A 12,668-nucleotide genomic window follows, 5' to 3' on the forward strand; every position below is an offset into this window, starting at 1 on the left:
AATTAATTACTTACTATTCAATATTTATGATAAAAATAAATAAATGATGTAATAGATTAAATAATACTACAAATTAGAAGAAGTAATTATTTGTTTTTTAAAAAATATACTTTAAATTTATTTTTGTAAATAAAAAAGTTTTTAAACTCTTAACTCTAATCTCATTAGGTTCTCCATATTAGTCTGAAGTATATTTAATTTATAAATATTATTATTTCTTAATATGTTTTATATATTTAACTTTTAATTTATTTATGATATTTTTTTTCTAATAAAAATTCTTTTTTTAGATTTTTTAAACTTAATTTTAACATTCACTTTTTAATATTCATTATTCACTTTTTATTATTTGATATTTTTTCTTTCTAAAGGTTTAAATTGATAAAAATAAATAGTATATTTGTTTTGGATTTTTGATATTTTTAGTTATAAAAATGAATTTAAAACAATAAAACTTTTTTAATTTATTTTATAGCTTTTTATTTCATTTCTTTTTCGTTTTTATTGAATTTATGTTTTTTTTTATTTTATTTTTCTTAATTTTACTCATTTTTTATTTTAAACTTTTTGCTTTATATTAATTTATTATTTTTTTATTATTTCATATTTTTTCTTCATTTTTCCCTCAACTAAATAATTAATTATATATTTATTCTTCAAATTTTCAAAAGCAACTAATCAATTGATGCAATTGGCGCATCGGACTTAGATTCTGCTTTAGCAAATTGCACTAATCTCTAAAATTTGACACTTAACCTTAGGTAAAAGCAGTTTATTTGTTTTGGATTGTGATATTTTTTAAAATAAGAAGTGCTATATAAATAAATTTACATATTTTCTTTTAATTTTTTTGTTAGCTTTTTGTTTGATTGATTTTTCTATTTCTTTTTGTTTTAATAGTACTTTTTTTATTCTATCTTTCATAATTCAACTCATTCTTTATTTTCAACTTTTGTTTTTATTACTAATTAATTCATTTCTTATTACTTCAAATTATTTCTTTATTTTATCTTCTAACTAACTGATTAATTAAATATATATTTTTTTCAATATTTAAAAAGTGGCAATTAAATTGGTGCAATTGGTACATCTGGTTTAGGTTCCTCTTTAGTAAATTGCTCTAATCTCTCTAATTTGACACTTATACTTATGTATAAACAGTTTATTTGTTTTTAATATTGATATTTTTGAATATAAAAATGCATTTAAAGCAATATAAATTTATTCTTTTAATTGTTTATTAGCTCGCTTTATATTTTATTCATTTTTCTTTTTCTTATTTATTTTACTTAATTTTTTTTTCTTCTACTTTCTTAATTTACTCACAAGTTAATTTTATATTTACTTCAATATTTAAATAGTGGCAATTAAATTGGTGCACTTGGTGCATCAGGTTTAGGTTCTGCTTTAGCAAATTGCACTAACCTCTCAAATTTGGCAATTGATCTTAGGTAAAAACAGTTTATTTGTTTTGGATTGAGATATTTTTTAATATTAAAATGAATTTAAAATATATTATTTATTCTTTTAATTTGTTTGTTAGTTTTTTATATGATTTATTTTTCTATTTCTTTTTTATTTTACTTGTGTTTTTTTTTATTCTATCTTTCATGATTTAACTCATTTTTTATTTTAAACTTTTGCTTTTATTATTAATTAATTAATTTATTTTTATTTCTTTATTTTTTTCTTCTAACTAATTAATAAAGTAGATTTTTTTTCTTCTATATTTAAATAGTTGCAATGATATTCTTGATGATGGTGCATCAGGTTTAGGCTCTTTTTTAGTAAATTGCACTAAACTTTCAAATTTGACACTTGATCTTAGGTAAAAATACTTTGTTTGTTTTGGATTGTGATATTTTTTAATATACAAATAAATTTAAAACAATATAATTATGTTCTTTGAATTTGTTTGTTGGCTTTTTATTTGATTTATTTTTTATTTTATTTGTGTTTTTTTTTCTTGTTTTTTTCTTAATTTAATTTAATTTATTTTTAATTTTTAACTTTTGCTTGCTTTCTTTTATTATTAGTTAATTCATTTTTTATTATTTCATATTTTTTCTTCATTTTTTCTTTCTAACTAACTTATTAATTCATATTTTTTCTTCAATATTTTAATAAGTTACAATGAAATTGGTGCAAACGGTGCATTGTGCTTAGGTTCTGCTTTAGCAAATTGCACTAATCTCTCAAATTTGGCTCTTGATTTTTGGTAATAGTTCATTTGTATTAGATTGTGATATATTTAAATATAAAAATGAAGTTAAAACACTATCATATATTCATTTAATTTGTTTGTTGGCTTTTTATTTGATTTATTTTTCTATTTCTTTTTTATACTATTTGTGTTTTTTTTCTCTTTCTTAATTTAACTCATTTTTTATTTTCAACATTTACTTTTATTATTAATTAATTAATTATTTCTTTATTATTTCATATTTTTTCTTCATTTTTTCCTTCTAACTAACTGATTAAATACATATTTTTTCTTCAATATTCAAATAGTGGTAATGAAATTCGAGCAATCGGTGCATAAGGCTTATGCTCTGCTTTAGCAAATTGCACTAATCTCTCAAAATTGGCACTTAATCTTCGGTAAAAGCAGTTTATCTGTTTTTTATTGTGATATCATTTAATATAAAAATGAATTTAAAATAATTTAATTATATTCTTTTAATTGGTTTGTTAGCTTTTTGTTTAATTTAGTTTTCTATTTCTTTTTTATTTTACTTGTGTTTTTTTTATTCTCTCTTTCTTAATTTAAATAATATTTTATTTTCAACTAGCTAATTAATAATATTTTTTTCATTAATTTTAATAGTGGAAATTAAATTGGCACAATTGGTGCATAAGACTTATGTACTGCTTTAGCAAATTACATTAATCTCTCAAATTTGACACTTAATCTTCGGTAAAAGCAATTTATTTGTTTTGGATTGTGTGTGATATTTTTGAATATAAAAATAAATTTAAAAAAATAAAACTCTTTTAATTAATTTGCTTGTTCTTTATTTAATTTATTTTTCTTTTTCATTTACTTTACTAATTTTTTTTATCTATTAATTTTAAATATAATTTTTAATTAAAAAATTTTATTCTGTTTTATTATTTTAGTAATTATTCTAATTTGTAATAAAAGTTAAAACTAGATCAATCAAAAATAATAAGAATTGAAAGTATAAAGTAAGTGTCTTAAATCAAAAAAATTAGTTATCTTTAAAATTAAATTCTAGTGATAAGCAAGTGGTGAAAAGATGTACAAATATTAAATATTGGAATTATATATTTTAATATGTTTAATTTTATAATATTTTGTAATAAAATAAATTAACCTGAAAAAAAGATAGATTTATTATCATTTTTAAATTTATCAATATCAAATTTTAGTAAATAAATAAATAACTTATTGAATATAAGAAAATTTAGAAATTAAATTTAGTTAAATAAATTAATTTTTCTAAAATAGCCCTCATTTTTTACCAAAAGCAATAAAATCTTTTAATATCTTTTTAGTTATTATTTTTAATTTAACAAACAATTTTTTCAGAATAAATTACAACTAAATATTTTTAATTTTGCAAATTAGAATAAATTTAATTTGATTAACCTTTATTTTTTTAAAAATAAATATTTAAATCTAGTAAATATTTTTGGATGGATTAATATTTGGTAATTAATTTATGTAAATTTCAAAAAATAAATTAGTTAGAAAATAAACATAAAATGTGTAATAAAATTCTAAAAAATCTTTTTTTATTTTAAGAGATTGTGGTCTTCATTTCAAAATTGATAAATAAATATTTTGATTTCTTTATTTCATGATAAAAATACTTAATAAGTAAAATAAATTTAATTTAAAATATTTATTTATATATTTTTTACTTATTTTCGTAAAAGATATTTTTAATATTATTTAACTAATAACTTTAATAAATTAATAAATTGAATTATGTTATTTTCCTTTCACTACTAATTTTTAGGAAGCTTATTGCCCATAAACAATCTAGGTCCTGAATTAAGTCTTCCATTGTTAGCTGTTCCTCCTCTTGAAAGATCAATAACCTTCGTTTCGCTATTACCAGTTCCTAGTCTTTATTGAGTTGGAGCATTATTTATACTAAACGCTGAGCCATTATTAATTAGATGCTATGTTTCATTCTTGGTTTTACCATCAAAGAAGCTAACACCACTGCTTCTCATAGATGTTTCATCCATTCTCTTTAAAGCAACTGTATCTCCATTAGCAGAAGAAGCATTATCGTTTATGTACATATTACTTGTATTGTAGCCTGCAGTATTTTTTCTTTATTAAATTCTAACAGGTTAAGTTTAAATAACTTTGGTTGTATTTCCTCCAATATTAAAGTCATCCTTTTAATCATCTGAATCATCATCGTCATCTCCCTCAATAATATAAGAGTCTGAATCAGATTTTTTATTTTTACTGTTATCCTCTTCATCATCACTATTATCTTCGTCCTCATCATCTTTTTTCTTTTTTTCTATTGAATTTATAAATTTCATTTAAAAATTTTCAATATTTTAATGAATTACCGAATGGTTTAGTCTTTCCTTCGAATTCGTTAAAGTAATTTTTATTAATAGCCTCAAGAATTTCTTTATTTTTCAATTTCTGTGTAATTGCTGCTGCTTTCTCTGACTTAATTTTAAATGTATTTAAGTCTTCTTTAGCATAAAATTCCATAAAATCTCTAATGAATTTTTCAACGAATCTTTGTTCACCCACAAACATTTCTTTGTCTATAAAGTAACATTAAATAATAGTCTTACAAGCCATGTGAAAAGAACCTTAGAAAATCTATTTACCATAATTAATAATAATAATTTAAGAATGCTACTTTAAAAATTTATTTTTTTTAATTTACATCAGATATTTAATAGCAAATAATAAAAATAACACCAGCAGGTAAAATTGGTGTTTCTACTTCAGAAAGGTCATTCTAGAGAATAGGTGTATATGATGTAGTCCTGATTATAATATAAAGTAATACAGCAATAATCAGAGCACAACATAGTTTAATTTGGTAAATCATAAAACCTTAATTTTGAATTAATTATTAGAAATTCTTATTTACTTACGATAATTAATTAGAATTTTATTCTAAAGTTGTAAAAAAAAATTCTTATTCAATCTTTCTTCATTTTTCTAACAAAAAATATTTCTAAAATTGATGTTTTTTAATCATTTTAAATTCAGAATTTTATTTTAACTTGAGAAATAAATAACCCTTGAAAAATAAATCAATGAAAATAAAATAAAATATTATTTTACTAATTAAGAAATCAAGATCTTTTAGTTTTTCTTTATGCCTGTTGATTAAGAAATAGGCTTTTTTGGATGCAGTTCCATATCCATCTCCAAATAGACATGTTTGGACAAAGCAATTCACTGAAATATATCTTAAAAAGGATCTATAAATGTTTATACAAAAACAAAAGCATCCTTCAATATATCTAACAAATTAACTTCCTTAAGGTAGTTATCTAAATATGGCAATAACAAGGTCTAAAAGCATTTTAGGAATGATAAATATAGGTTTCATCAGGACATAGAGAGAAACAGTTCCTATATGATATCTGAAAATTCTCTTCAGTGTAATTTTTAGAGGAATCTTAATATTTTAAGTATAATTTAACTCTTTATTTAATAACTAACTAACTACTTACTTCAACAGTATCTTTCTTCTTTGCAAAAAACCAGATACATAGGGCGAAAGAAGTAATCATGTTGTTAACATTATGAGCAAAAAGTTACCAATTGAAGAACATATAAAACAAAAACAATATTAAATATACTGAGTATGAGCTATACTCAATAACTTTTGTCTCATTATTTTGAATTGCTTTTTAACAAAATATGAATTATATATATAAATGATATAAAATATGTTTTTTACCTGAGGCTGCTGTTGGAACCTAAACAACTTAACCAATAGTCATCGCATAAATACAAGAAATAACGGTTAATGCTCCTGCAGCTACTTAGAAAAATACTGAGAAGAAAGGTACTATTGTAAGCTGATTTAAAACTTTTATTACTCTAGAAGACGCCTTTACGAATCCTATAGCTAAGTTGATTCTGTTAAAAAGATTAATAACAATAAGCAGGTAAACTCCAGCAACAATCAGCATTACCCAAAATAGTGTCTTTAATTTAAAAAAAATACTCTAAAAACTAATTTAATAAAAAATTAAATAATACATAAAAGAGATATGCACGAGAACCGCCACATGAATGTTTATCAATGCCGAGCAAACAGTTGAATTTAATTAGCTTTATTTTAATAATTGTTATTAAAAATATAAATTTCGCCTTTGAATTTAATTTTACTCTAACATATTCTTCATAAAACAAATAAGAAATTATGCAAAAGCAAAATACACTTCCCCAAATGCAACCCCAAATCAAATATGGTACTTTTTCTTCATACCTTAGTACATATTAAAATGCAAATGCTAACAAAACTCCCAAAAATGCTCCGATACAAATTAGATCCAAAGTCTATTAATATTTAATCAATTAATAAATTATTATTTTTAATTAATATTTTTTTATTTTAAATTATACCAAATTTAAATCTGATGAAAGTCTCTTGACTGTATTTCTTGTTGTAGATAGATAAACTTCTACTGCCTGTCTATTTAAGGGTTCTTTCGGCATGCAATATCTTCCTAAATTATCACATGCAAGCTGCTAATAACAGAAAGTCTGCCATTCATCAGGATAAATAATTCCTTGCAAATTGTAAAGACATATGCTTTATCCCTATCCAGCAAATTTATTTCAAAAAATTTTCAAATAAAATATTTAAAAAGCTTCAAATAAAATTAGAAAAAGTCTTCAAATAAAACATAAAAAATTTCATATAAATTATGAAAAAATCTTCAAGTAAAATATCAAAAAGTATTTCAAATATTTTAAATTCATCTAATTATAAATAAATGATAAAATAGTTTTAAAAAAACAAATTAATTTTTTTTTTACAGTTGTTTAGGGACATTTAGATACACATATAGATACTTTCAAATCTATAGTAGCAGCTGCAAAATATTAGAATTATCTGTCTGATAAAATTCCAACACCACATATATCTCCTCTAAAATCATTACCATTTGAAAGTCTATTAGGCTATCCCTGCATGAAGCCTAATGAGTTAAAAAGAAAATTACTTGTTTAAAATCAGACATTTAATTAAATTTTTTACTAACTACTGCACAAAAAAAAAAACCCCCGTTTAAAATAATCCAAACTAGTAAACAAAATATGTTCGTGCAACCTCTTTCCTCTTTTTAAAAAAATTGTGTTATTTAAAATATTAACTAATAAATTAAAGAGAGAATCTGCCTATTTATTGATCATCTCTTGAATATCAAAGGTTTGTTTACCAACGATTCCTTTAAAGTCTTAGATTGGCATAAACTTTTGATTGTATTTATCATTCATATCAATTTAATCTAGTTTTTCTATTGCAGATAGCTTATCTTATTTAGTAAATTTCTGCTAGCCATTTACTGTTGTCACAGTTACTGTATTTGTTTTATTAGTTTCTGTTTTGGACTTTTAAGTATTCTCCATATTTCCAATATTAAAATCATCTTCATCATTTAACTCCAACAATTCCATTAGTCTCTGTCTTTTTTCTTCTTTTTTTTACTGCTTTTTTCTAGCCCTTTTTTAAGAGTGAGTTTCTTGTTACTCTTCAACATTTTGTGCTTGTTCATTTTATTTTTCCTCTTTATCACTATTTTAAGATCCTTCGCCGCTTTCTTTACCACTTCCACTTCCACTATTATCTTCTTCATCGGATTCTAATATTTATAAAACTTTTTGTGTCTCTACTTATTTTTTATCCTCATCTTCAAATGAATCATCTCCCTTTTTTCCAAAGATAAGAGTTTTGATTTCCATCTCTGAAGGAGGTCTGTTTTTATTTCCTTCTATTTTTAGCTAACTCATTTTTATAGTCTACTTCTCAAGAATATCAATAATAAATTAAATTGAATAAGCAAGAATTATAGTTTATAATTCTAAGCATTTAATAAATTAATTGATTAAAATCCGCAAATAATATTGATTTGAGTGTATGAAGATTTACATTCTACTCTAAAGCTTAATAATATTAACAAATAATAAATCAATCAATCAATCAAAAAATTGCCTGAATCAAACATTTACTTTAAGGATAACGTAAATCTGTTCAAATTGATTTTCATATTTTTTTATTATTTATTTATTATTTGAATTTATTTTAAAACTTTATTATTACATATTAAAAATTTATTTATGATAAAATATCCAAAACTTTCAAATCTGAAAATGTTTTCAATATATTTTTAAAGAAGTTTAATGCAATTCTTTTAAGTATATTTGTTATTTTGTTTATTCATTATTAGTAAGTATATATTATTTATATAAAATATTTTTAAAAAATAAAGACCATCTATCAAGTCTAAGTTTAAATAAATTTGTTGACATACTTTTTATAAGTTTTTACTTATTTAAAAATTTCTTGTAAATATTTTAAAAAATAAAAAATTTTCATATTATTCATCAAAAATAGCCAATAAATAAAATTTGATTTAATGAATTTACTATATCCTCTCTTTAATAATCGAAATATATAACAAAAAATTTTATTTTTTTGACTATTTCTATTGAGTAAGAGTCCAAAAATTTCTCAGTTATTACAAAAATATATATTATGGCAAATTTATTATTTTTATTTTGTTGAACAATGATAATTTAGATATTACATACTCATTTACTTGCAATTTAATATAAAAATTTTAAATGAAATATATTAATATCAAATAATTTCTTATCAATTCATAATATATTTTTAAAATAAATATTAAAAAAAGAACTTCATAAATTAAGATATTCAAATCTAATAACAGTTTATATGTATTAAATTTTATAACATCAATTTAAAAAGTTTTATATAAATAAAACTATAAATATAATAATATCAATAAATTTTGAATAAATGAATAATTAATTATCTCTACTTTTAACTATTCATGAAAGCCGTAAGTATATTTTAACCAAAATAAAGTTTATATTTTTATGTATTATTAGTTTAACTTTATATATTTTACTTCACTTTAAAATCATTTTTGTATAACATTAGTTTAATTAATTTATCTAAAGAATACTGTTTGTTTTTTCTATTCATTGTTATTGTTATTTTTTAAAATTAAAAAGGTATTCGAATTTTTAAACAAAATAAGCATATCAAATTTTTATTGTTAGATCTGTATCTTTTTAAATAAAAGTTTGTGTATAAGTAAATGGAAAATTAAGACTCAAAAAAAGAAACTCCTGCAGCTAGTAATTAAGAAAATAAACAAATAAGTATATTTACTCACAGTAATCTCTAAGATTAAATTAACTTATTTTATTTAAAAGATGAAAATCTATCGAACGCTAAGTTTGACAAAAATAAAGAAGTACAATAATCGAACTAGGAATAAAATAATGAGTAGAATTTAGTTGAGTTGAAATATTTTTTTAAACTGATTTCGATTTCATTTAATAAAAAGATTATAAGAGTAAATTAAACCAATACCAATTGATGAAGTTAAAGAAAGATTAAAAAGTTTGAATTTTGGATTTAAGTATTTAGTTTAAATTTCATAGCTAAAGGAATCTTAAAATTATGTTTATTTATAGATAATAAAATGAAATAGATGAAATTAGAAATGCAATTATTTAATCTGCTACAGAATTCAAAATGATCATCTAATAATAGTATAATCCTATTTATATTTATCAGAAATATAATTATTTAGAATGAAGGTTAAAAAATATATAGAAATAAGCTAATAGATGAAAAATTTGTCAAAGATTTCAACAACATCATTTAATTGTTTGCAAGCTTAGCTGAAGTTAATCTTAATTTCGAGTAAGTTTTATTTTTATGCTTTATATTAAATCTATTTATAAATGCAAATAAATAAAAAAAGATCTACTCAAATTACCAAAGTCTAATTAGAAAGCCTGATTAAAGAATTGACTAATTCGTGTGTTAGCTTGTAAATAATAGAGCTTAATTTTAGGTAAATTTAGCTAGTTTATAGAATAAATAGTTTACAGATAGCTTTTGTAATATTTAGGAATAACAATTTAAATTCAAAGTGCATCAAAAACATACTTCAAGACCTGTCTTAACTTCTAAAATTAAAAAAACTAACAATAAATTTAGAGTATTTATTATTATCTTGTGGAATTCTTATAACATAAATTAATAAAGTAATAATTATATAGGAGCTTATGGATTAGATATTGCTCTTGAAGGATGGTAAAAAGGTTTGAATGTGGAGTATTTAGATATTGATTTTAGGTTTGGTTTTATTATTTCTTAACTAAATTGGTTATTTAATAATTATTTAAAATTTAGTAATAATTCATTGTAATTTGATGGGGCTTTACTCCTTTTCTAAGAAATGAAATATTTAAAAAATATTGTATAGCTAAAAATCAATTTAGAGTAAATAAAATGACAAAGAAAAATTATATCAGTTATTATATTTAACTAATTTAAAGAGGTAATTCAATTCAAAGTTAGCAGCTTGATGAAAAATCACTTATGGAAGGAATTGTTTCATGCAAGTTATTACAAGAGATTGATATTGATTTATCGTAAATTTAAATTATAAATCAAAATTAAGCTTATAAATCTAAAAAAGCAATAATTCTATTGGAGATAGTGATGTCGCTGATATGGCTTTACAATTCTTTTAAGTGACAAGATTGAAAAAAATAAAATTAGTTCTATGGTAAAAATATGATTAATAGTTAGTAAGCTGATTATTTTTATAAATAAAAAGGGAAAACTAAGTCACATTTGAAGGATATTATAACTTTTTCTAAAATATATCTAAATGCAAATAATTAGAAGAGCTGGATGTTAATTTTGAGTATTATTTTAATTCAAAATTTTTTAAAAAAATCAAAATTTATTTAATTCAATATTTTTTTTGACATAATTAATTTTTTTTCATTCTTTTTAGCAAAAAAATATAAATTTTTGTATAAGCAATCAATAGAATCTTTTTCTGTTATATTTAGAAAAAATCATTTTTACATTATTTCTTAATGAATTTATTGAATTTGCTGTTAGAAAGTAACCAGAAATTAATTTTCTATTAAATTTTAGCTTTTCAAAAAGTCTATCAATTTTAATTCCATATTTCAAGAAAATTTAAAATCAAATATTTTCTAAAAAAGATAATTTTCATTAATTATTTTATTTTTTAATACTCTTCTTTTTTAATATATTGGATTAATTTTAATTCAAAGGAATGTCAATTTTATTTTTAAATCTAATAATAATTTAGGATTAAACATAATTTCTATATTTATAGGTTTAATTTTTTGTTCAAAGTTGATTTAAATACATCAAGGATTTTATTTCATACTTTTTAATTTAAATTTGATATATTTAATTCAATAATTAATTTAAATTTTATTTAAGTGATAATTAGTTGAATGAGATAGACGAAAGTATAGCATATAATTTTTCAGCACTCTATTAAAAAATGAATAAACTTCTTTTTCTCTCAATAAGCTTATGGTTTTTATTATTTTTATTTTTATTTGATAAAAAAATATTTTTTGTAGTAATAATTAACTTAGCAGTTTAGCGTGTTCTACAATTTTTAAAAGAATGGATGTTATTGCTGGTTTAAAATAATTGAATATCAATTTAAGGTTATTTTTTTATTTAAGTTATTATTTTTTAATATTTTGTAATAATAAAATAGAAAAAATAATTTGACTGCTTAAGATTGTATCGAGAGTTTTGAAAATTTTAGCAACATTTAGTATTTAGCTTAATTAAATATAAATCTATCGTAAATTTATACAAAATTAGTATTAAATTTTTTCTAATGAATTTTACTTAGTAAAAACAGAATCGAAAGCAACAAATATGGGTTTCTGAATAAAATAACTAGTTTTCCTTTTCTTCAAAAATTCAGTTTAGATTTATCGTAAAATTTTTAAAGTGTTTAAATTTATTAAGCATTTTTTTTAAGTTTAAACAGCTTTGATGAAAAATATATTGGGACGGTCTTAAAACCATTGTCAAACACAAACTCTATTAAGCAACTAAGCATAAATTTAAGGTATTTTAAACACAAAAATGTATATATAATATTAAAAATAAAAACTATTAAAATAAGTGCGTGTGGAATAAAAAATATAGGAATACAATCTGTGGCTGAAGTTCTATTTTAAAGCTATGTTTAAATTGAAAGTCTTGAATTAAACTTATCGTAAGAAAAATAATGTTTTTTAAAAATAATTATAAATTTTTTAAATTTAGAAATAATATGTGCTAGCTGGAATATTTATATAGCTATTTAGAGTGCTTAAAGTAAATGAGAAACTTGGTATTTTTATCAATAAATTTAAGGTATTTCTTTATTTTTTATCATAAAAAATAAGACATGTATTATATACACATATATATATATTAATTTAACAGAAATAATGGATTAGGAAGTATTGAGTAGGATTATATATTGAATATAATAGATAAAAAGAGATATAAATATTGTGAATTGCTGTTTTGATGATTGTTTATATTTAAAGTTAATTAAGATACATAAGAAATTATTTATTTATTTGTTAAATA

The 12,668-nt window shown here is 20.5% G+C and overlaps 3 protein-coding genes across 3 annotated transcripts; 2 read left to right on the forward strand and 1 right to left on the reverse strand. All coding sequences in view use genetic code 6, as the record gives it.

Moving 5' to 3' along the window:
- Positions 1–43: 43 nt before the first annotated feature.
- TTHERM_00355169 (hypothetical protein) lies at positions 44–3,242 on the forward strand (the record flags this gene model as incomplete). The annotated part of the gene is made up of 10 exons (XM_001471157.2): positions 44–82; positions 139–188; positions 672–761; positions 1,062–1,151; positions 1,362–1,451; positions 1,739–1,828; positions 2,129–2,218; positions 2,512–2,601; positions 2,828–2,917; positions 3,146–3,242. The coding sequence occupies 10 exons, from the start codon at positions 44–46 to the stop codon at positions 3,240–3,242; spliced, it is 816 nt and encodes a 271-aa protein (XP_001471207.2).
- A 727-nt stretch (positions 3,243–3,969) lies between these two features.
- On the reverse strand, positions 3,970–7,984 carry TTHERM_00355170 (plasma-membrane choline transporter; the record flags this gene model as incomplete). The annotated part of the gene is made up of 12 exons (XM_001010415.2): positions 3,970–4,508; positions 4,561–4,825; positions 4,893–5,065; positions 5,300–5,639; positions 5,695–5,870; positions 5,925–6,174; positions 6,230–6,301; positions 6,359–6,529; positions 6,596–6,793; positions 7,013–7,173; positions 7,233–7,313; positions 7,414–7,984. The coding sequence occupies 12 exons, from the start codon at positions 7,982–7,984 to the stop codon at positions 3,970–3,972; spliced, it is 2,997 nt and encodes a 998-aa protein (XP_001010415.2).
- A 1,334-nt stretch (positions 7,985–9,318) lies between these two features.
- On the forward strand, positions 9,319–12,606 carry TTHERM_00355180 (hypothetical protein; the record flags this gene model as incomplete). Its single annotated transcript, XM_001010416.2, has 20 exons — positions 9,319–9,382; positions 9,437–9,509; positions 9,571–9,645; positions 9,701–9,778; positions 9,843–9,932; positions 9,994–10,086; positions 10,144–10,233; positions 10,281–10,370; positions 10,428–10,517; positions 10,574–10,669; positions 10,717–10,806; positions 10,858–10,947; positions 11,505–11,603; positions 11,651–11,740; positions 11,794–11,883; positions 11,935–12,021; positions 12,067–12,156; positions 12,214–12,306; positions 12,357–12,446; positions 12,519–12,606. 20 exons carry the CDS (start codon positions 9,319–9,321, stop codon positions 12,604–12,606), a joined length of 1,746 nt encoding a protein of 581 aa, XP_001010416.2.
- Positions 12,607–12,668: the final 62 nt, after the last annotated feature.

This window comes from Tetrahymena thermophila, assembly GCF_000189635.1.
Source record: "Tetrahymena thermophila SB210 genomic scaffold scf_8254697, whole genome shotgun sequence".
NCBI classification, from domain to species: Eukaryota; Ciliophora; class Oligohymenophorea; order Hymenostomatida; family Tetrahymenidae; genus Tetrahymena; species Tetrahymena thermophila.